The sequence below is a fragment of the Girardinichthys multiradiatus genome, chromosome 2, assembly GCF_021462225.1.
Source record: "Girardinichthys multiradiatus isolate DD_20200921_A chromosome 2, DD_fGirMul_XY1, whole genome shotgun sequence".
NCBI classification, from domain to species: Eukaryota; Metazoa; Chordata; class Actinopteri; order Cyprinodontiformes; family Goodeidae; genus Girardinichthys; species Girardinichthys multiradiatus.
Genome location: NC_061795.1, coordinates 36,985,873 through 37,009,990, shown reverse-complemented (window position 1 = coordinate 37,009,990; position 24,118 = coordinate 36,985,873). Strand labels below are relative to the sequence as shown.

Below are 24,118 nucleotides of genomic sequence, written 5' to 3'. Positions count from 1 at the left end.
TCAAATGGACAAAATGTTCAGCCATGAAGCACAAGCAAAATGTTTGGAGAGAACCAAGCTTGCCTCAAACAGTCAAGTGTTGTGGTGGAGGAATGATGATCTGGGCTTCTTTTGCAGCTGTAGGATCTTGGCACCCTTCAGTCAATGAGTCAACATGAAGTCCTCTGTAACAAAACTGTATTCTAAATTTCTTTGGCTATGATCTTAGGTGTCTAACAGCTGAGATTATACCAAACTGAGTCATCAAACAAGACTAGGACTTGTTGCCCAGCAGAAGAAAAGCTGAAAAAGGAAATAATCACTCGCCAAATTGCTTATCTGAGCCAGCATTTGTTTAAATGTCAAGAACTTTTTTTTAAAAAAAGGTGTTAAATATGGGGAATATTGTTACCTTTCCTGTGAATCTTCTGCACAATTTGATTTAAATTTTAATTCAAATCTGGTGCAAAAATCTTCTTTTAGGTCACACTGATGCAATAATAAGCCAAGGCCAAGTTGGTCAAAAAAACACCTTTGAACTACCTCTGCCTTCATAAGCTATCTGTCCTAATTACCAGCATCTCCATGTTTTTGGTGCATAGCCAGGTTGGTGGAGGACTGAGGGATCACTAAGCTGGCACTGTCAAAGACATAGACTGAGTCTGGCTGCAGTAGAATGGACCTGTTTACCAGCTGTCAATGACTGGGAGAGGTTGCATTGAGATCAAACATTTTCAATAAAACGTGGTTATTTCTTATTTAGCTTTCATTTAGTCAAATTCAAAAGCAGTTTTACTTTTTTCAGTATCATGTCTTTTCTTTCTCTGTTGACCTAATTAGAATACCAACCCTAACCAGTGAGCTTATCCAGAGGTGACAAAGGATTAGTGTTGATATTCTGCTGTGTGTCGATCAAGGACACCAACATGTCATAAACACTGAAATGAGATGGAAGATTACAGTGCAGGCTGCTGGCTGGCTTTTTAAACAGTCAAACAGTAGCCATAGACAAGAGTAAAATAGAGTAAATTAGACCATTTTATTAGATGAAAAGCAAAGAAAAAAAAGTGATGTTAAAAAAAAAAAATAGTTTGCATTATCAGAGTAACGTAAGTGTTTTAGCTTGTACACTGAAGTACATACTGAATAAAACTTGTGTTTAAAATATGAAATATTTCAAATATTAAACCAAATCTAGTTAAAAAAGGAGGGAGCACAGGTGGAGATAAATGAATGAGTTGACAGACATACCAGGGCAAAGATTTCTGCCTATTGCAGAGGAAAGCTTAATTTAATCATTCTCCCTGATGACAATTTGGACATTTGCCTTTTCCTTTTAAGAGGGAAGTGAGGACGATTTTGCAGCTCAACACAGACACATGACTCATGTGGAAGCAAACAATCACTTTTGTCTCCTCAATCATGTATCTAATGACATGACTGGAGGTAGAATTTCATGTTTTTGTCTCAGATTCCCACCTCATGTTAACTTAATGTGAGGTGTGATGATGGCTGATATTTTTATATCTTCACTGTTCTGTCCGTCTATTTAAAAGGCAGCATGTTTAAAATGTAATGGTTCATTGCAATTTTTTAATCAGAAAAAATAAATGTTTCATTTTCAGTGTAAAAGGCATCTATTGCAGCAATCTTTGCCTCCTTTAGGTTACATCCATATCATTAAAGAATAGATGTGGTCATGAGACAAATGGTAAATTGTACAAATCCTTGCTACAATGGTTGATAAAACTGGAATTTGTCTCCCCGTTTTTGTAAAACTGTAATGTAGTCAATTTATATTATTCCGTAAAATGTCTTTAATAACTTATGTATTTATATGAATTTTTTATTTTTCAAAAACGCCTGACAAAACCTTTGGTGGTTTTGATATTTCTTTGGACTTTGGGTGCTTTCCTTCTCATTTTCAGTGCAGTCCAGTCCTTGCTACCATGACGGCATATGTGCAGTTTGTGGTAAATAGAAGAAGAAAGCAGACAAGCCCAGGAAAATAAGAATTTTTCAAATGATCATCTATTGTATCTATCTAACTTTTTGGATAATAGCTCTTTGAGATTTGTTTCTACCAGAGCAGTTCCAGTGCTAAACTGTGACTACAGCTAGAACTTGTTATTTGCTAGTTCTCCAAAAGAACTCTTTTGTTTTCTACAACCAGAGAGCCAGCTTTCAACCGAATCATTAAGTTGGGAGCAACTATTATGTTTTGATAATGCATCAGTTAACACACATAGTTTTATTATTTGTTTAAAAACGTATATCTAACCCTAGCCCAACTATGGCTTTCCAGTCTTGCTCCTGCTGACATTTTTCATTTCATTTCATTGTTCTGTTTCCATATGACTTTTTGATAATTGGGCCAAATTGGTGCACCAATCTGTTATTTTGATATGGACTTGATTGAAATAAAATGTTAAAAGAGGTCTGTGTCAAACAATGTGCTACATTTGCAGATGACAATAAAACATTAAATTGCTCTTCAATGGTCAAGTACTGGACTACAAACTAGTGAAAATACCTAAAAAAAACAAAACCTTTTGAAAGCCACTAAAAAACATTCATCAAATCCAATTTACAAGGTTACATGAAATCCTGGAGAAGTGTTTTGTTTTTCCAACACTTTAGTATTTACTTTTATTTCTTAAAAAATAAAACGAAGTGTTGATTTATACCTGTTGAAGGTTAACAAAACTGTAGGACAAAGTTCTGACCTGTAAAAATGCTAACGCTCTGTAATAAAACAGTTAAAGATATATATATACCTTAGTAGTAGTAGGATCAACAGCTGGTGCGATAGCTCATCTGTGTATGCCTAGAGCCACCGTTTGTCTGTACCTCAGTGCCAGCAGGAGTACAGAAGGCTGCGCCAGGTTTTAAGAAAGGGAGACAGACTCCTGGAGGAATGAGAAAGAGAAAATAAAAAACAATAAATGCTCTGTTTGCAAGCTGGTTAATGGTGAGACCTGATGGATGGGAGAGAGTGGATACTGGAGAGTTGTAGAGATGTGTTGAGACAAGCTCCCACAAATATAGAAGTGAGAATGAAGATGGTGATCACTGACACAAACAGATTTTGAAGCATTTCTTTTTTTCAAAAGCCTGAAACGTCTTTTGTCTCCCACCTGTCCAATTTACAAATTTTTATTCCTGTAGGAAACATGATATTTATCTTTAGTCAGGTACAAGGACTAAACAGAAAATGAGTGTAAATGTCAGGGCTTGTGTAGTAGAGGACCCCGGAATGCAGACGAGCAGGCAGCATGACGGTAGGTGAAATGATTTAATGAACAAAACTTACTGGGTGATGGCAAAAACAGACATGGGCAGGCTGGCAAGACCAAAAGGACAAGACATGAAATGAGAGCGACGATCCAAAATGTTTCTGCGAGGAATGAACAGAACAGTTGTGTATATATGGAGCAAGAAGCAGGTAAAACGAGGAGACTGAATGCTAGGCGCCAGTGAACCGAATGAAGATGACTGAAAATAGACAGGCGAGAACAAAACGTGGCTGGAGCAGAACAGAGACTCTTGAATACAAACTAATAGAAATTCAACTATGAAATTAAAGCATAACCAGATCCAAAAACCTAACTTGACAAAACATGAACTAGAAGACAAAAACTAAAGCATGACCAGGAAAATAATAAACAGAAGCATGATTCAAAGCCTATCAAGAATAATAATAAGAAGAACCCTAAAACACCCACAAATCATGACAGTAAATTCCAAGGACATTCTTTCAGATAGACTGAATACAAATTTTTAGGTACTGCATATTCAAAATTACACAGCAGATATGACCAGCAATATGAAATTGCTAAACTGCAGATACAGATTTTGAAATTTACTTTCAATCTTCCCTATTGATTGTTGCTTACCCACTTTACCCTCAATTCCAAATCCATCATGTACCATGACAGTCAGGCTGAAAGCTCAAAAGATTAAAAAAGTGTAACTTTGTTGTTCAGCATTTCTGTTTTCTGACAAAAGTCTTGCTCTCCCTGTCACAGCCTGACAGAGCCGTGAATTAATCAGTTGTTTTTAATAGCTCCTTACATCTGCAGGCTTTCCCTGACTTCAGATTGAACACGTCACCGAAAATTGTTATTGGGTCTTTTTACCTTAGAAGTAGCATCCACACAGAAGAGTGTTGGTGGCAGAGCAATATGGTGATTTTATGATGTGTTCACTGATCAGAAAAAGATTTTTGCATTTCGAACTAACCCAGCTAAAAGTCTGCCTATTCCGATCAACATATAATTTCTCAATGCATCTCTAAGACACAAACAAAAAAGCTATTTAACCGAAACATTTATCAAATTCAAACTTACTATTTGTTGCATGAATATTATTATGTCCCTACTTCATAAACTGATGTGGGAGGAAGACATTATCGAAGCAGAGGTGGTATACTGACAGCTGAGCTCAGAAAGACTAAAGTCAGAAGTGAGAAACTGACAGCATTTGGCAGCTCATGGATGGAGAGATGGATGCACAAAAATAGAAGCCAGAGGAAATCTGAGACAAGTCAATACAGTACAAGAATAGAATAGTGGAACTAAAGGCTTTAAGATATACAATACAAAAGCAACAACAAGAGAAAAATAAATCTAGTATAATTCTCAGGGTGAAGCAAGAACAGTTGAAGAGAGTCAAGGAAGATGGTTAGTTGCCATTACAGTAAAAGAAGAGAGGTATATTTCAGCGTTTCTCTCTCTGATTTAGGTCACAAACACAGACATCTCTCTTACCTTACTGTTGCATGAAAAAATAAACCCATTATACGCAAGTGGCCCCTAGCAGGAAGCTGAATTTACAGCCAATAGCTCCAAGGCTACACTGATGTATGTTTAAATAATTGTTGGAGACTTTTAAGCTGCCCGCTTATTGCTGTTTGACAAGAGGAGTGGCAAGAAGGGGCCGGGCCAAAAAAAGGTTTGTTTTCAAAACCCACGAGATTTATTAAAAGCTTTATATAAGGCATATTTACATAAGGACTGCTTACTAAATCCTTCTAACCTCGCACCATCCTTCCTCTCTTCTTTTTCTGTCTATCCTGTTTTTAGACGGGAAGCGTTCCTATTCATCTTTCTGACTTCCTGCCTTTCTCCTGTGTGATTCTGCCTACCTTCTAAATCCCTGTCCCGACCCTCTTTCTTTTTAAATTTTAATTAGTAGTTTTACTAGAGAGCACAGAAGAAAAGCAGCAACTATGTATATATACATATCCATACAAATTGAACATATATAAATATATATTCAATTCAAAAATACATTCATCCCAAAGGGAAATTAAATGTAGTTGTAGCTTATATTATGCAGGTTTCTTCAAAGAGCTGTTAGATGCTGATGGCTGTGGCCAGGAAGGATTTCCTGTAGCGATCTGTCTCACAGCAGATCTGATAAAGCCTCTGACTGAAGACACTCTGTTGTTATACAACCGTGTCATGAAAAGGATGCTCAGGGTTTTTCCATATTGTTCAAGGATTTCAGGACTCAGTGATTTTTATTGTCGTACCATCTCACATTTACATGTTGAGCTACGAAATTCAGACTCAGTTCCAGGTTAAGAAGCCTAATACTTAAGTAAAAAGAAAGCTAAGTATAACATAAGAAGCTAAATCTAACAATAAATAGCAATCAGTTAAAAAAATATGTGCAGCGAAGAGCAAAAAAAAGTAATAGACACAGTTAAATAGTGAAGCTGAAATTAACTTTGTAAAGTACTAAATACATATGTAAAGCATGAGGTAGTCCTTAATATTGCACATTTTATTAAGAATCTTTCTTTGTACAATGATCTCCAGAGGTACCAGAGGAGTCCCCAGAACAGAACTTATTCACATTCAAGATGAGACGATTGTTTCCACACCATGCCACAAAGTGGTCCACCAGCTTCCTGTACTCAGCTTCTTGTCCATCTCTGATACATCCCACAACTGCAGAATTATCTGAGCATTCCTGCAGATGACAGGAGTCTGTCTTGTACTGGAAGTCTGAAGGGTGTATAAATACACACACACACACACACACATACATATATATATATATATATATATATATACATACATATACACACATACATATATATATATATATATATATAAATATATATACATATACACATATATATATATGTATATATGTATGTGTGTGTATGTATATATGTATATATATATATATATATGTATGTGTGTGTGAGTGAGTGAATACAAGTCAGAATTCCCGCCACTGATTTATAATGATATGTCTTCTGAACAAAAGCATCTCATGGTTAATTAATGTGCTCTTCTGCTGTCAGCGTGCAAGGGCTGTTTAATCTTATTTATTTATTTATTTTTTGACCGCTGTCACAAGAGAGATGAGGAAGACCTCTTTGTCTCAGGCCATCTGTTGAAATGCAAGCGTGACAGTTTGGGAGCAGGACACCCTCTGTCAACGTAGAGGTGGGCACTGCTCGACAGGATTAAATTTCTGTTCAGTAAATACCAGAATAATGTGTGCAAAATAGTTTTAGCTTTGCCTTTGTTTTGGGTGTCCTTCCATAAACCTAGTTTCCTTGATTTGTGGTTAATCTTTCTTGACTGAATTGAGTCTAATTGAGTTGGGTTTTTATGTCACCTTCCTCGCACACACATTTGGACCTCTGTATTCAAATTTTCCATTGAGATCATGTTTGATTTCCCCCCCCCCAAACACTGATTTTTTGTCCTTTACAACTAATTTAGAGCTTAGGGTCATTGTGTGTTTAGAGGACCCATTGGTGCCTAAGCTTACCCCCTCTTTCCTTCAATTGTAACAGTAGTCATTATGGCCAAAATATTGCAACTTTAGCTTCTTCTGTCCGCAGGTTTTTAGATTGTTTTTAGAGAAATGGCTACTTCCTCTTTGTGTGACCTTTCAGCCAATGTCAGCACGAGACTCGTTTCACAATGGATAAAGATAATCAATCACCAGCTTCAGGCAGTATCTTTGCAGGGTCTTTTGTTTTTGTTTCATGGTTGTTACGCATGTTTTACTCCAAACATGTTTATCGCTGGGTACAGAACCCTTTCTGAATAATAATATGGCTGGACAGTTTCATATTGTTTGAATAGATGAACGTGGCACCTTTAAAAATCTGGAAATTTAACCCAAAGATAAACCTCATCATGTCCCACAAGGAAGCAGAGCCGTTTCCTTTAAATACATCCACAGGTTTGTCCCCATTTAATTCAAATGATGTGAATTAGCCCATCAGAAGCTGACAAAGCCATAACTGGAGCATCCTACTTTATGTACACTTCTGACTTTGAAGAAAGTAAAAAAAACAGAAAAATTATCTCATCAATTGTTCTGGCAGTTATTAAAGATGTCAGTCAAGAAAAAACCTGTCTTTCACACAGTCTACGTACACTAAATATCTTGTTTTATCTCTGTTTATTGTTTTTGTCCTTTGTGTTGGGCTATCTCTTCTAGTCTCCTGACTGACTGATTTGACAGCCTCACTCTTGTTGACTCTCTAGCTTTCGACACACGCAAAAAGACTACTTTCAGCAACTGAAATGCCAAAGTAGGGAAACCAGCTTTAGCTTTGATCTGCCAGAGCACCTCACTGTGCCTCTATTCTCGTTTTGGTTAGAGCCAGCTTTCTGTTCAAGCTCTGTGTGATGTTTTAAATGTCTGTGGCAGTATTACAGAAGCAGCCTGCTGAGTCTGTTGTTACACATTAACAGGATGCCATATGGGTGGACATTGTGCAGGTGTTTTGATCGTCAGCTATTAAAACTAAAACTTTGTGGGCTGTTAAATCACGCCAGCTACCTCTTATAATGTGACGTTAAATACTGTAGTGGCTGACATAGCATGTAGCTGAAAGTGTAATAAGGTGTGAAAATGAAAGCATTCTCGACCTAATACCAAATCTTTTTGTGGATGAGTATACCTTTGTGTGTGCTGGAGGAAAATGTACCCTCAAGCAGACTAGTTTCACCATCTGTCATTGCTGTGTCCTGTGATTTCCCTCTGTAATTCAGACAAATGTCAGACTGTGGGCTGGGGATGACCTTTGACAAACTGCTCCAGACTATCTCAGGTCACGTTTCCTCCTTAACTCCTCATGAGCCCTCTGTCGCCTCATTATGTTATTTAGGACAGTGCCAACACTGGAAAGTAAATGCTGCATTTTCTACCATATATACATTTTAAATGTTTTTAAATATTTGTCCCTCTTGAATTTTTTTTATGTTTCCTGGCATTACAGCCACAAACCTCAGTGTGTTTTATTTTTTATTTTGAGACCAGCACAAATTAGTATATAATTGTAAAATTGAAGGAAAATAATAACTTGTTTTAATTTTTTTTCCAAATAAATTCTGGAAAGTGTGGTGTCCATTTGTACTTAACCCCAATGAGTCATTACTTTGTAAAACCATTTTTCCCTCAGTTATTGCTGCACGTCTTTGGTACTCATCTTCCAGCTTTACACATCTAGCTACTGACATTTTTGCTCATTCTTCTCAACAACTCAAACTCAGTCAGATTGAAAATGTCTGTTTGGGAACAATAGCTGACAAATCTTGGCACAGATTCTTAATTGAATTTAGATCTGAACTCCTGCAGACTCCTGCAGTCTATAATAGGTTTTCTTCCAGGATTAACCTGTGTTTAGATCAACTCTGACCAGCTTCCCTGCCCCTTCTAAAGAAAACCATCCCCCCATTTTTATGCTGCCACCATGTTTCACTGTGGTTTTGCTGTAATCAGGATTGTTACAGTACTAATATTAACCCACATATTACATTTTTTATTTAGACTATAAAATTACACTTTGGCAATCTAGTCTTTGCTTTTATGGCTTTCTTTCTTTTAACAATAATTCTCTTTCTGGCACTCTTGGCTTAACTAGTATTTGTCCATTCGGACGATTTTTCCACCTGAGCTGTTGATTAGGTCCTCTAGTGTTGCTAGAGACTTTTTTGGCTGGTTTTCTGATTAATGCTGCCGTTGCCTGCTCTGTCAGTTTAGTTAGACATCTATGTTTTGATAGGTTTGCAGCTATAGCATACTCTTCCCATTTTTTGATTATGGTCTACATGAGGCTATTTGTTCATAGTGTTCTCCAAAATACCTCAGAGGCATTCACAGAACATCTGTATTTATCATGGGAATTACTTTCAAAAAATGGACCATGTCAACTAATTATGTGACTTCTGATGGCCATTTCTTAGGGGTATTTCTTCCACTTCACAAATATGCAGTAAAATACAAAGATGTTTGTGGATTAACATGACACAATATGAATTTGTTAAACGATTCTGAAAATTTTTGCAAGGTGCTGAGCTGTATTGGGCAAATGCAACAACCTAATCATCATAATTAATCGCCGCTCCAGTTGCTGACATATCAACGCAAATCTCTTGTTTTATATGACAAAATGCTGTTTTATACTGTATGCTAACCTCTCTCCTCTTTGTGTGTTTGCAGTATAAGGGCCAGGTCAACCTACATGTGTTTGAGGACTGGTGCGGCTCTTCTATAGCCCAGCTCAGAAAGAACCTGCACTTCCCTCTCTATCCTCATGTAAGTATTAGAAATGTGAAGATATGTCACTGAGCCAGTGGTATAGTAGTGGCAGCTGTTGCCTTTAACAGAGTGTGAAATGTAAAATTATGAGCCTGTAAAAGCAACTAATTCTTAGAATATAGGCTTTCACATAGTGACTTGTTAGGGCGATGAAAGAAAAGGCTAGGTTGTGTAAGGAAATAGTAAAAGGAGATACTTTTGCTTCCATTTTTACTCCTAAAAATTTTGTAAAATGTACTAATATGTACAGTTTTATATTTTTATTCATTGAGATAAGAAGCTTCAGACCTTTTCCTCTTCATGTCATTTATGGCTAATGTTACAGTGTGAACAGCACACACGGTGACAATAAATCTAAAGTGGAGGTTAGTTAAACAACTAATGGGTGGAGAGCCTTGGTTCCTGTCAGATCCCAAAAAGCATAGAATAGGATGGAATTTCATTTTGACTGTTTTCTAGGTTTTGAAAAGTGTGAGAAAGGAATTTTGAGTTAAAAAAAAGGTTTTAGTTTTCAGACTTTTATATTCTCTTATTTAAAAGATCAAAATCTGCTGTGTTTTATTGGAAAACTAGAGTAACTGATACAAAATCTAGAGATAAATGTATAGCCAACTAAAAAAGTCGCCATTACTGTCTTTTTTTTCTGTCAGACTTTTACACTGGATCCCTGTTGTTCTTATACTATATCCAGTTTAGATAACAACCTAATTTCTGAAATTTTTCAAACAACAAATCTACCTCCTTCCCTCTCTCATTTTCTTTCTTCTTTCCTTACTTCCTTCACTTTGCTCTTACTTCATGTCCTTCCTCTTTTGTGTCTTCCCCTCATCCTTTGTTTTCTACCTTCCATTCTTCCTTGTTTCCTTTCTTTGTTTTCCTTTCTTTGGCATCCTCTCCTTTCTTTTTTTCATTTCTTGTCTCTTCCTTGCTTCCCTCATTCATTGTGTCCATTCTTCTATCCTTCCCTTTTTGTTCTTACCCTGGAAAGTCAAATCTGGAACAGTATGGAAGTTGTACAGGAAAAATTTGGAAATTTTAACCTATAAAATTGATTTAGCTTTAAAGCCAAGAAGCTTCCGATAGTGCAACACATTAAAGCTTCTATGATTCATCTTAAAATCACTTAGGAACAATAGCTTAAAAGTAAATACTTTCCTTCTGAGTTATTGATCTTTGGTGAACTGGTTAGTTACATACATTGGTGTCTGACCTCTTCTGACCTTTTTAAGGTTTATTCATTAAGGTTGGCTATGCACATTGTTGACTATATCCATGACAGCATTCAAGACCACAGGGTGATCCATAGTTTGCAAAGTATTATGGAAACACAAAGATAATATTATAGTGTTGAAAGGTGACACCAACATGTCTTTACTGACCAAAATGAATTCAATATATTGTTTTCTAAATTATTACAGAGCTACCCTTCAGTCTTATGGTTGGGTTCATGGAATTCAGGAAAAAATGTAATTTTGGTATCCTCCAAAAATTATTGTGTACTGAAAAGAAAAAGAGTGAACAATGATTTATGAAAACATTGCACAGTTCTTCTTTTAGAGGTGACAGAGGCACCTGAGCAATGGAGCAAGTGGAGCAGCTACTTCACCAATTTTTAAAGTGGGGAGCAATCTTATTTTTTTCTAATACAAAAAATTTAAAGAAATTAATAATTCAAAGAAATTAGACAAATCAAGTACATCTTTTTTGCTGTTAGTAAAAAATATTTTCATAGTTCACATCAAGTTTGGAAGGTCTGCAGTGCTTATATTTTAAATTTAATCATGATAGTTTTATAGACCTTATCCTTCCCCAAAACTTACTTGAAATATGATTCCATCATCCATTTTCTTTTATTCTCTTTTATCCTTGTATGGCAGCACATTACAAGGAAGGTTTTACCATAGTTATTAGGAAAAAGAAAACATTTGATCATTTTGGTTTCCTCCTAATACAGGCCCTCATCTCCATAGACTCAAACCCCAATCAAAACAGAAAGACCTCGAAGTGTTATATTGTGTATATTTTGTATTTATTTTTTTTCTTGATAAGACAAGAGTAAAACAAAGAATCAAGACAAGAGTTAAAGCCTTCAGATTGCTGTTGTTCAAGTTGCAGCAAACTCTGAACCACTACATTTGTTTTATGAAATGTCTCTTTTTCTTGCAGACAAGAACAACAGTAAAGAAGCTAGCCGTGGCTCCAAAGTGGAAAAACTACGGCTTGAGAATATTTGGTTTCCTTCACCCTTACAAAGATGGTAACTAGCTCTTTTTTTCTCAGTCTTTGATACGAGGCTGAGGGCCTTGGAGCTTGTGTCCTTTATCAGAGGAGGCAATTTCCTCAACCCTCTTAATCCAAACGCCTTCCAGCCACTAATGTAGTGGAAATTCATATTTTCATCTTGCCTCAGTGCAGGAATCTCACAGCTAAATCTTGCTGCCATCCCTTCATGGTCCTGCCCTGAAACCCAGTTGCTATGGGAACTGAAAACCCCAAATGTCCAAGTGCCCTTACACAAATTGCTGAACTGAAGCTATTAATTAGATTACAATTAATTTTAGACTCTCATACGGCTTTCACTAGTAGTATGGCTCTACTGAGCTGATGGTGTGAAGGTCATACTGTTCTCAGCCTCACAGTTTGAGCTCTAACAAGTGTCCCTCACCTTTATCCTTTAGATCCTGCCAGAGACAGACGCAAACAAAATATGACTTAGTAGATTTAAACAGGTAACATTTGTTGTGCACTTTAATCTAAATCTCTTTGGAGAATTCCTTAATACTATAGTGACATGCCTAACAGCACTATAGAGAACCTTGTGTCAATTTAATTTATAATACTGCATCGTTAAATACAAACTTAATCACCTTGGATTTAAAAAATACTCATAAGCCCTTTCTGCGTGGACACTAATGCCATACAATTTTTAGCATGAAAGAAATGTGAATATATTGTTAGCCTCATGCTATGAGGCTAACGAAATGAAACCACCAAAGGAATAGAAAAATAAAATTGTTCCTAATTCTGAAACAACTGACCACTGCCATCTTAATAAATGTTAATGCATTTCATTCTGAGATAATTATACCCATGTGGGATGAAAAATGGTTTACAGATGTTTAACTCAGATGTAACTAGCATTCCCCTGTTTTTATCTACTGTAGTTGCATGTTTGACTTTAAGTTATCAAGGAGAAATTATTTTTCCTCAGTTTGGCAAACTCTGTGCATTGATTTGCAGACGCTTTGGTGTTATACCTAGCAATTGTGACGTTTTGCCTTAGTTTCAGTCTGGGGCTGATGTGGTGGATCTAAAAAGAATGACAGAAGGACAGTGCAGTAAAAAAAAAAAGTTGTAGGCGCTGCCAAAACACCCCAGATAATTAGGCAAAAGGTTAAGGTTTGCAGCAGCAAAAAATAAGCTGTTTTTATACAGTCTTGGTCAACAAAAATAGTAGCTTGTCCATAATCATAAACATTACACTTTAAAACAAACAGAAAATGGAATCTAATCACTGTCTGGTCTGCTAGCTTTTTGTTTGCTTTTCTTTGTTTTCTTACTTTAGATCTGTGCTGAAGTGTGTGTTTTCTTTCAGTAGTACACCATAATTAAATTCAAAGTCCACCTACAGTAAAACGTTCTGTATGATTTTAACTAAATGTGTCATCTCTCACTAAGGCCACAGTCAGTGTAGGCACCATATCTTTACACCTGAGAACCTTTTTAAAAGAAGTTTGGTTGTGTCTGTTGTGTACTAATCGAGAGTCATCCAGATCTCTTTCCACTAACACCCACTTTGATCATGTTCTTCCCCCTCCAGGTGATTTCCAGTTCTCCGTATCATCTGATGATAACTCAGAGTTCTGGTTGAGCCCTGATGAGAGTCCTCTTAATGCCAGACTGCTAGTTTATGTAGGAAAGGTAAGCATTCAACTGTGCTGCAGTTTTTGGATAATATCCCCCACTCTCCCCACACACAAAATAACTAGCTAAATATGTGCAGTGTACTGAATATGTACTGTTTTTTCACCGCACATAAATTTTTACCTCATCAAATAAATTTTGATATCACACAAAGATAACCTCACCTAATATACAAAATCATATTTCAAATAATACTCACTAAACCAAATAACTGGTTTACTGTGTTCAGTGGCAACAGCTGTCATCAAATGTTTGAGATGTTTGTCTGGAGCACTAAACAGACTGTTTTTGATTTTTGTACATCATTGTGGACACATTTTGACCCACTCTTCTTTGCAGAATTGTTTTACTGCAGCCTTATTGGGAGGTTTTTGAGTATGAATGGTCTGTTTAAGGTTACTGTACAGCATCTCATTTAAGTCCAGACTTTTGCTAGGCCAATACCAAACCTCAATTTGGATTCATTTAGGCCTTACACTACATGCTTTGGATTCATGGTTTCACCAGTGACCACTAACTACCCATAAGAGTTTTACTGGGGTGGAATTTTGACCAACTCTTCTTTGCAAAATTGTTTGAATTTAGCCACATTGAAGGGTTTCGGAGCATTACTGGCATCTTAAGGTCATGACACAACATCTCAATGGGCTCAGAATTAGACCAGATCACTCTAAAACCTTGTTTTCTTTGGATGGGCTGGTGTGTCAAGGATCCTTATCTTGCTGCATATCTGTGTTTGATTTTAAGGTCACAAACTGATGTTCTTGACCCAAAGCCTCAGGAATGACTTTGTAACCCTTTCTCATCTGTTTTTGAATTACTTTAGATTAGGGCATGGTATATTCCTCTTTCAGATCTTCTGGCCTACTTTGTATTGTTAGGCAAGTTAAATTATTAACTTAAAGTGATTCATCGGTTCTGTTGGTTTGGCAGTAGTTAGGCTTGGATTTGAACCAAAAATATGGTTGATTACAGTTCATTCATGATTTCACTGTGTTGTTGGGTTCAAGCGTTGAGTGTGGATGTTTGTTCTTATTTCTAATATACCAAGTACTCATATGCAAGCCTTTGACTACAGTGGATAATTAACAATGCTCACTGACAAGCTTTTACTGAAATAAGCTGTTGAATTTCTTGAACTTCTGAATGTTGAGTGGTAAAACACTCTTTCTGTGTATACCTTTACAAACGTATTCACAGTACAACATTTCAGAGATGCCAAACTCGTCACAATAAGAGGTATTATTATCGGATGTATTATTCAGGTAGAGAGTGACTCATTCCTTTGTACTGTAGGTAACTGATTGTGTTTTATAGATAACAGCAGATCAGACTTAGACAAGTGTTCTTCAACAATTGTACGTATAGTACTTGGTCCTGACCAGTCATGAGCATTTATCATTTTGGAACTGAGGTATAACGAGCAACGTGACCTTTTTAGTAATCTTACACCCACTTCATCAAAACTGTGACTATTACTTACTGTGATACTGACTTTAACTGAATGAATGCCAAATTGTTCTGCCACTGCTTTCACTAATTAGGTTTTTTTAGTGAAAGCCCCAGAAAGATTTAAGAAGGCAAGGATGCATGAGGTTGTACAAAGTTCACACTGCACAACAAGTGTGTGTTTTAAGAGCTATGGTGCCATCTGTATTCCAATAGGATGTGAGATGTCAACGAGTTCCATTGGAGCTGAAATTAATTAGCTGGCAGTGAATATTGATGTGACATTTAGCGGCAGAGAAATCATCTATCTGGTGGCAGATGAGCAGTGGTGTGGCAAAGAATCATTCATTTTGCCCGCTGGCTGACTGACAGGCGTCAGTGCCCCCACTGTCTTTGGAGACATACTGTGTTTCACGAGTGAAACTCAAAATGTCCACTCCTTCCCTTAATATGTTACACAAAGGTATGGTTGAGCTCCAGGTGGAAAACTTGTTTTTCAAAAATATGAAGATGTTGTCCTTTTTTCTTTTTTTAATTAAAAGCCTGAAAATAGTACTAAAACAACAGCGTCATGCACAGTATTAAGTTGTGTCCTTAAATATTGACACACTTAACATAAATTGGAGAGATTTACTTATCTGAAAGGCAAGCTTAGAACCAGCCTAGCTTTAAGGATCCAAGGTCTGCTGACAATGTTTTTGATATGTAGCCTCTTTTATCACAATAACTCACAAATGTTGATAAAAATTTTATTATCATAAAGCCTATCTTAATTTTTGTTATCAGAATAAATATCTTCAAATTGATGGAGCATAAAATGTGAGCGCCATCAGGTAAAAAAATATAAAATCCCTGACCTGTTTAGTCTGTCTGTTTGTCTATCCAGTCATGGTGAGTCATGGCAGACGTACTGTCTTCTATTTCTAATTTCATTTGTCACAGCAGTGCCATTGTCGATAATGAACTTGCTAAAAATGGAATGTGCGGCTATGAGATATTTATCTGTGACAGAGCAAAAAAGACGGGAGCTGAAGCGTTTCTGTAACGTTTCCATGGAGACCTCTTTCAGCATTTTGTGTCCAACTTACCTATCATCTGGTGAAAATGACTGATCTCCCAGTGGAGCACCACTTGGAAATTCAGAACTAAGAACTAGCAATTATAGTAACAGACTCTGTTGTTGAGGATCAATGAAGTTTTAAAATCAGGCTTTTCAATCTGCATCAATCAGAGAATGCAGAGGATGGTAGATCTTTTGGACCTCATGTTTGTTGCAAGACCATGTGCTCTTTATGCACTGGTATATATTTATATATGGAGGACAATAGGGATTGTGTACTTGAATCTCTTAAGGTCTAGTCCTGGATCATTAGAGAGAAGTTTACCTTGTGTGACAGATGTGCCAGCTTACTCAAAGAAAGGTTAGTTTGCACTGAAGGTCAAATTCTATGCCAACAAATTTACATTTAAGAAGTAATATCAAATAACATTAAATCACAAAACTTCAAAAAATTTGCTAATGTTTTGCTGTTGCTTTTTTGTCTCCTTGTTAAACGATTTGTGAGGACATTTGAAGAAAGTTTGAACTCTTGGTTTAAACTTGCTTTGCTTATGAAAGAAAAACTGCTGTTCATTTTCCTTGTCCATTGTGTGTATCCACAGCTGACCCTCTTTGTGCTCTCTGAAGACATAACTTAGTCACTTTTTGAGTTAAGTTCTATACATGCTCTGCCAGAACAGAGAAACATGTCCTCTCTAGCAATGCTGCAAGAACAAAATGGCATCCTTCTGTTCTTGCAGTGCTGGTTTGGGATTCTCAGAGTTGGTTCTTGACACTTATTCTGGGCAGAAACCTTTTCTTGTGCAAGGCCCACAAAATGGGATTTAATTATTTATTACTTTTGTATTGAGAAGTTGCAGATGTCTGGGTAAGTGGAATTGGACAAATCCTCCATCCATGGAGACTCTAGGGGAGTCAGTGGAATATATTTCTAGAACTTTGATGTCCATTTAAACAGGTCTCCCACGTCAAAGTAAATATTTTTGTGTATTGACATAACCTTGTAAATGCTGACAGTGTATTTAGAAGTTGTCTGAAAATATCAGCCTGATTTATACCTAGAATAAATCAAGAGAGTGTGTACAAATGGTACTACAAACTGCTTTTCATGCCACCTTGTGACTTGCCAAAGTACATCTGAGCAATGCTGCACTGGCGCTGTATTGGTTGTCCTTTGGAGATTTGAAATGCTTCTTGAGTCCAGAGGTTAGGTGATCTGGCACCAGTCTCTTGGCCCCTCAGTGATAAGGTTTTGATAGGTTAATATCTATGTCCCTCTCACCTAGTTTTAAACACCAGTGACAGTACTATATCATTTAAATAGCGTTTAAAAAACATCTTTGTTTTTGTGCTTATGCACCGGTTTCTGCACACATAACAGGATAGAACAGCAAATCTCAAAAATCAGTCTCAGATTTTTTCATAGTCATTTAAACATGTTTGACCCTTAGCATAGGACTAAATATTAAAGCTAAACTGCCCCAGATTCAATAGGAAGATACTTTTGTCCAAACTGTGTTTTTTCTTAATGTTACAGAGTTTTATAGCTAAATTATGTGTTCTTGAAAACAATAGATAGGTTCCTCTGCTCTTTCATCTCAGTTACAGAATTTTAGTTTTATGCTTGTCATCATTGCGCAGTGGGAAATATTACCTGAATTTATTTATTTATTTATTTTGTAAGTAACCTAGAGGTTCCCGGATATCTACACAAGAAATATTGAAGCTCCCACACATTTGTTTTTATTTTTGTGGGTAAAGCATTAGTGGAGAAACGAATAGACGTCCAAAAGACTAAATCTTTAAGCATCTATAATCCTGACAATTCATCACAGTGGCCAGCTTCTCTGTTTCTGCTTTTACTCGTCTTGAGTTACTAACAGTACAATAAGTACTTTGAGTGCAATAAAACCAGACAAGAAGACAATTGTGATGGATTACTGGGCTGCAGGCTGTTTAAGGTGTCTGCTGGATGATTTCTTGCAAGACTAAAATAAATGAAAATGCTAGTTTAATGGAGGGGAAAAAATATACTAAACTTCACGCTTCATTTAAATTGACTACTTTGTCCTATGTGAAAGCAACATAACAAGTAAAGCAAGTGTTGTGTTTTCAACAGTTTTCAATACACCCAGATTTATTAAGATTTAGATTGTTTCACATATAAACCTTACTGTGATGAGGCACTATTTGGAGTTCTCTATACTAACTTCAGTGTTCTGTTTTACCAAAATCATATGTAGGAATATGTAGTAATAATTGTCTTTGCTTTTTTAAAGTCATTCATTTTTCTCATTTAAAAACAAGGTGAAAAAAGACACATTGATTTTTACATTTACAATTCTTTAAAAAATATAGCTGAGGCATCTTTGTAATTTTTTACCTTTTACGGTAAGGATGACCTTTTAAGGATGATCAGAAGGTCTATGAACCTTTATGAGTTATCCATGAGTTCCTTTTTCTCTGAAGTATAGTAATGTCACACAGAAGCCAGTTTATTTTAGCTACTCTTCAAACTGGGAAAGATGAAAGAACATGCCTTGAAGGTCCGGCAGATTTTTATTGAACTTTTTAAGTCAAGAAAGGGCAATAAGAAAATAGATACTTGCCTATATCTAGTCAGTGCAATGATTAAAACATTTAAAACAACTGAAGCTGTAAAGATTTTGACCACCCACACACAGTGAGCACATAGTTAGAAGAGGTACAAATATCTCCAAAACCCACTGTTAGAGAATTATAAACAAAAAGTGGCATTGTGGGCTCACCAAGTTGCCACAGCAAATGGTGCTTTGGGAGGTCTGTCAGTACAATATACTGGTCCTTCTCAAAATATTAGCATATTGTGATAAAGTTCATTATTTTCCATAATGTCATGATGAAAATTTAACATTCATATATTTTAGATTCATTGCACACTAACTGAAATATTTCAGGTCTTTTATTGTCTTAATACGGATGATTTTGGCATACAGCTCATGAAAACCCAAAATTCCTATCTCACAAAATTAGCATATCATTAAAAGGGTCTCTAAACGAGCTATGAACCTAATCATCTGAATCAACGAGTTAACTCTAAACACCTGCAAAAGATTCCTGAGGCCTTTAAAACTCCCAGCCTGGTTCATCACTCAAAACCCCAATCATGGGTAAGACTGCCGACCTGACTGCTGTCCAGAAGGCCACTATTGACACCCTCAAGCAAGAGGGTAAGACACAGAAAGAAATTTCTGAACAAATAGGCTGTTCCCAGAGTGCTGTATCAAGGCACCTCAGTGGGAAGTCTGTGGGAAGGAAAAAGTGTGGCAGAAAACGCTGCACAACGAGAAGAGGTGACCGGACCCTGAGGAAGATTGTGGAGAAGGGCCGATTCCAGACCTTGGGGGACCTGCGGAAGCAGTGGACTGAGTCTGGAGTAGAAACATCCAGAGCCACCGTGCACAGGCGTGTGCAGGAAATGGGCTACAGGTGCCGCATTCCCCAGACCTGGGCTACAGAGTTCTCTTACAGTGACTTCGATGTCCTGCCATTTGTCCTGCTTTTGTGTTTAGACAGGAATATTTATGACCACTGGTGGTATTGAAATGTTCCAGTACAGCGGAAAGCTGCAGGCTTTAGGCTGAAAGCACACTAGTATATATGGTATCTGCCTTTTTTCTCTACAGCCACCAGCCTCAGAGAGAGTCTCAGAGGCTTTACAAACCATAAAGGGCCCGGTTAGTTTTGGACAGGCTTTGATGCCAGTATTTTTTTCATGGTAGCTCTATTCTCATGCCAGCAAAACACATTGAAACATGCCATAGTATTAACACCAGCAAGTTGTAGGTGTGACTCACTGTGTTTGCTTCTCTCTGTTAATTCTCAGTGGAGCTCAGCTTGAGGATAAGCAGCTATTTACAATATGAAAGAGTGTTGTGATCTGTCCCCACTGCCAGTCACACTGTCTTCTGACTGGTTTCAGACCTAGAAGTGTATCCAGCACAAACAATTGAAAGCATGCCCGCTGTGATCTTAGCTGTATTCTTCTATTATGGATCAGTGGCGGCAGGGGCCCTAATTAGTTGTGTTGGCTTGCTGAGGAAACGAATGGGCACTGATTTGACTCCAGAGCCATAAAGGGATTCCCAGCTGCTCTGATGAGCATGCTTCTTAGAGTCAGTATTGGCAGGGAATCCCTCTTCCTAATTTTTGCACTCTTTATAGCCATTAGTTTTTATATGCATTCTCACTTCAGAACTTTTCTGCTAATTAACTCTCCTTGACATTTTGAGTCGTGTCTTGTTTTCTCAGAAATTCTTGTGTTTTGCAGTGCTGCCAAAAGTAAAGGAGCAATCAGGGTCTCACAATGCTGTTCTCAATTCTCCGCTGTAAATTTAAAAAGGCTCAAACATTAAAATTGTAATTATTCTTCTTTATAATAGCAATGTCAAATGGGTTTTATCACGTTTTTTTAAAAATGGATACAAGTTTTTGAAAAACATATTGATGTGTCTTTGCAAAGATAAAGTAAAAGATAAAGTTGGAGTGAGCCACTTTCTCACCTTCAAGAAAAATGTGAGTCTTTCCAAAAATGTCCTTTAGTGTCAAGCTACTGTAGTTAAGCTTGTTGCTGTCATCCCAGGTTAGCAACTTTAAATTACACATCTACACAATTTTAAAATATTGTTTTATGGCAACACCAATGTTGTTTGACTGAGAAAGCTGGAAACATCTGAACAACAGTTTTGTGAATGTGCAGGAGTTCAATATCCGCAAATATAGTATTGTGTATATATATATATATATATATATATATATATATATATATTAGAATAATTTTTATTACATTATAATATTTTATAATATATTTGTTTAATTTTTATTTTATTTATTACATTTTTATTCTATTTTATTTTATTTTTTATTTTTAAATAACTAAAATCAGCTGAAACTGTTGTCTGTGTAACTATTAAGAACCTCACTTCAAAAATTATAAACTGAACCTTACGTTTTTTGGTAAGGCTAAGGTTGTTAAGGATTACTTTTCACCTTTAGGCTATGCCGATTTTTATTTTTGTGATGGTGTCAACAGTTTCCGTGCATGCAGTGCAAATGGGAAAGGAAAATTTATTTAAAATGGCAAAAAGCGTCTAAATCTCTATTTATGATGTATGGTATTTAAGAGAATACTGGTAAAGAGAGTACTGGTATTACTTCTTGAGTGATTTATATGGCTTCTTAGACAAGCCTAGAGAAAATTAAACACAAACATTTCTGACTTTTCACTTCCTGGGTAGAATGAGTTGAGCAGTTCAAGTAACATCTGCAAACTTTACTCTAACATTCTTAATGATGTTTTAAAACTGCTTGCTTCCTACCCCCTTCTTTTCCCCTCACTCTCTGACCTGTGTTTCCTCTCTTGTTTGTTGCAGCTGGGTACAGAGTGGACTGCTCCAGGCGAGTTCACCAAGTTCAGGTCCCAGTCCTCCAAATCTGTGCAGTAAGTACCTGTGACAACTCCCACAGATACTAGTACCACACTTATTTCTCTCCAGTACAAAGACCAAAAGTCGGTATGAATACAGTTTTGCACTGGTGCATCTCCTAGAAGAGCTTTGTAGAGTCTCTCTAGCACTCTGTACCAAAAATAATCTGTTTTCATTCAGTCTGCAAGTTTGTTGCCTCTAAAGGCTTTTATGGCCCACATGCATAAGAAAATGGAAGGCTTGAGTGTCCACTGAACCCTGGAAATCAGGTCTTTTCTGTGTACATGTCTTCAGGACCATCAAGCAAGTGGTCCTTTAAAAATGAAAAGCACACAAATTTTAAAATAGTACTTAGAAGATTATTGAAGGTGCTGTTCTACAGCACTGCCTGAACATTTTAACAATCAGATTAACAAACCCCCTTCTAAGAGACAACCCTTTGTGTGTAACAACCAGTGTAGACTATTTTTGAGAAGTACACAGAAAATATGGAGAAGGTTCAGAAAGAGGCAGAACACCTGAAGTCAGGATAATTAATGATCCACTGTGTTGATCCTTGAAGAAGATGACTGAAAGAATGGGGTAAAGAGAGCTCCTTAAGGATTTCAGTGTGTGTTAACACATAGCAGCACAGAGAGCTAATTTTCTGTAAATGTAAGATGAGAAAGTTTTAACCTGTCTAGTTCTCTCAGATTCAGCACTTTGCTCTAATTTCTGTGGTTGAGTTTGAATAAAGTATACTCAATAATCCGACCGCTACTCTTCTGCCAGTTTCCCACTAATGTCATTTTAAGTTATATCATATTGTGTGGAGTGCCTGAAATAACAATATTAAATATACAAGAATTAGAATGTATTGACAATCTGAGAAGCAGAGATTGTGGCATTGTCTATAGGACACATTCTATGCATTGCAGTTCTTCTCTTATCAATTTTATTTTCCTCCGTTTAATAAATATATTAAGTCTATGTGCATCGTACGCTTTTTTGTGCTTTTCGGCTCACTTAGTAATAAAGTAGCACTAATGGCAGCTCCGTTAGCTTCAATTAATTTATGGTAAATATTTAAATATGGGATCAACTTTCTTTAATTTTACTGAATTTTATTATACAAAAAAATATGTTGCTGTTTTTCTAATAATGGCAACAATATATGTCTGGAACAAGCCGGCATTGATTCAGTGCTATACTAAAAAAATATACAGTATCCTGATCAAATTAAACCTGGCTAAAAAAGTCATTTACAATTGCACTTCTGCCTGTGATGGTTGCGATTGTTTTCCTTGAACAATGGATGAAGGTAAAACATTAAATATGGCTCATAAAAACATCAAAATCATTTTGTGCTGAATTATCCACTCAGTGTTGGGTTCTTCTTTTCTCCTGTACACAAAACCAAATACATTTTTTTGTTTTGCAGATGTAATTCAATATATGACAATATGAAACAACTAGATGATGTTTATATAGGTTTACTTGATTCATGATTTTCTTTTATTTATTTTTCTAAAGGAAGAATACAAATGAGGCGGATAAATAGTTTTTTGGCATCTTTCCAGATCACTTAGAGTTTATTGCCACATAGTAAGACAACAGAGCAACCAAGCAGGAACACAGAATATGACAGGAATATAAAAAAAAGTTGTTCTGCAGAGAATTTTAGGCGTGTTATGTGCTTTCAATGCTCATTCTCTTTGTATATCCTATAGAATGAATTGAAAGTGGTAGGGTAGAGAGGCTAGAGAACAAAAACAGGGGTCGCAAAGAAAAAAACATACAACATTTTAAAAATACTTAACATTTCATAAATTATACTTAAATTCTATAATTATAAATCAGTCAGTATTTTTTTTCGCTAAAACAGGGGTTCTCGATCCTGGTCCTCAGAGCCCACTGTCCTGCAAGTTTAGGTACCACACTGACCTAAATGAATGGGTGATTAACAGGTTTCTGCGGCTCTTGATGGCTTGCTGAGGAGGGTTTATTCTTTGTTGCATTGCATATCTGTTGCATTCGTCCATCCATCCATCCAGTGTTTTTTGCAGATTCAATATTTCATAGAAATGTTTGGAGTAATTTCTTGAACTTCTTAAATAAAAATGTTTTTAGATAAAAGCCTAACCTAAAATATTTCTTTTCAGTTTGGCTTTTATGTATTTATTTTTACTTCATAAATAGAATCAGCTTTATTTGCCAAGTTTGGGCTCACAAACAAGGAATTAGGTTTCAGTTCCACTTGCTTTAAAAAGGAAATAAAAATATCATATTTTTTAAAATATGTATCTAAACAGTGTTTTTACAAAATAGAAAGACATGTTTGATTTGTGCAAATGTGCATTCTATTGATCTTGGGGAAAGACACCATCTCTGTGGTGGCTGCTTTTAGCAGACAGCGCTTTGTAGTGCTGACCTGACTGTAGGAGTCTAAACAGTTTGTTTGCAGACCCTTTTCCTGACCCTAGACCTGACTGTGACTATTTTAGGTAATCAAAATATATTAAGTGTCATATTATTTGTGAATTGTCATTAATTTAGATTTTTTCAATCATTAATATTTTGATCTTTATATTTTGTTGTTCAGGGTTTTGTTTTTAGAATTTGTTTTTATTATGTTTTTTTATTTAATTTTGGTGTTTCCTCATCGTATTCTGCAGGATTG

General features: G+C 36.3%; 1 protein-coding gene across 2 annotated transcripts in view; it reads left to right on the top strand.

The window, feature by feature from the left end:
• b4galnt4a (beta-1,4-N-acetyl-galactosaminyl transferase 4a) overlaps nt 1-24,118 on the top strand; it is a 209,526-nt gene that overhangs the window by 135,171 nt on the left and 50,237 nt on the right. For both annotated transcript variants that reach the window (XM_047345063.1, XM_047345068.1), the window contains 4 exons: nt 9,463-9,558; nt 11,728-11,818; nt 13,382-13,482; nt 21,406-21,473. In XM_047345063.1, coding sequence (XP_047201019.1) covers nt 9,463-9,558; nt 11,728-11,818; nt 13,382-13,482; nt 21,406-21,473 — 356 coding nt within the window. The remainder of the gene's footprint in view (nt 1-9,462; nt 9,559-11,727; nt 11,819-13,381; nt 13,483-21,405; nt 21,474-24,118) is intronic.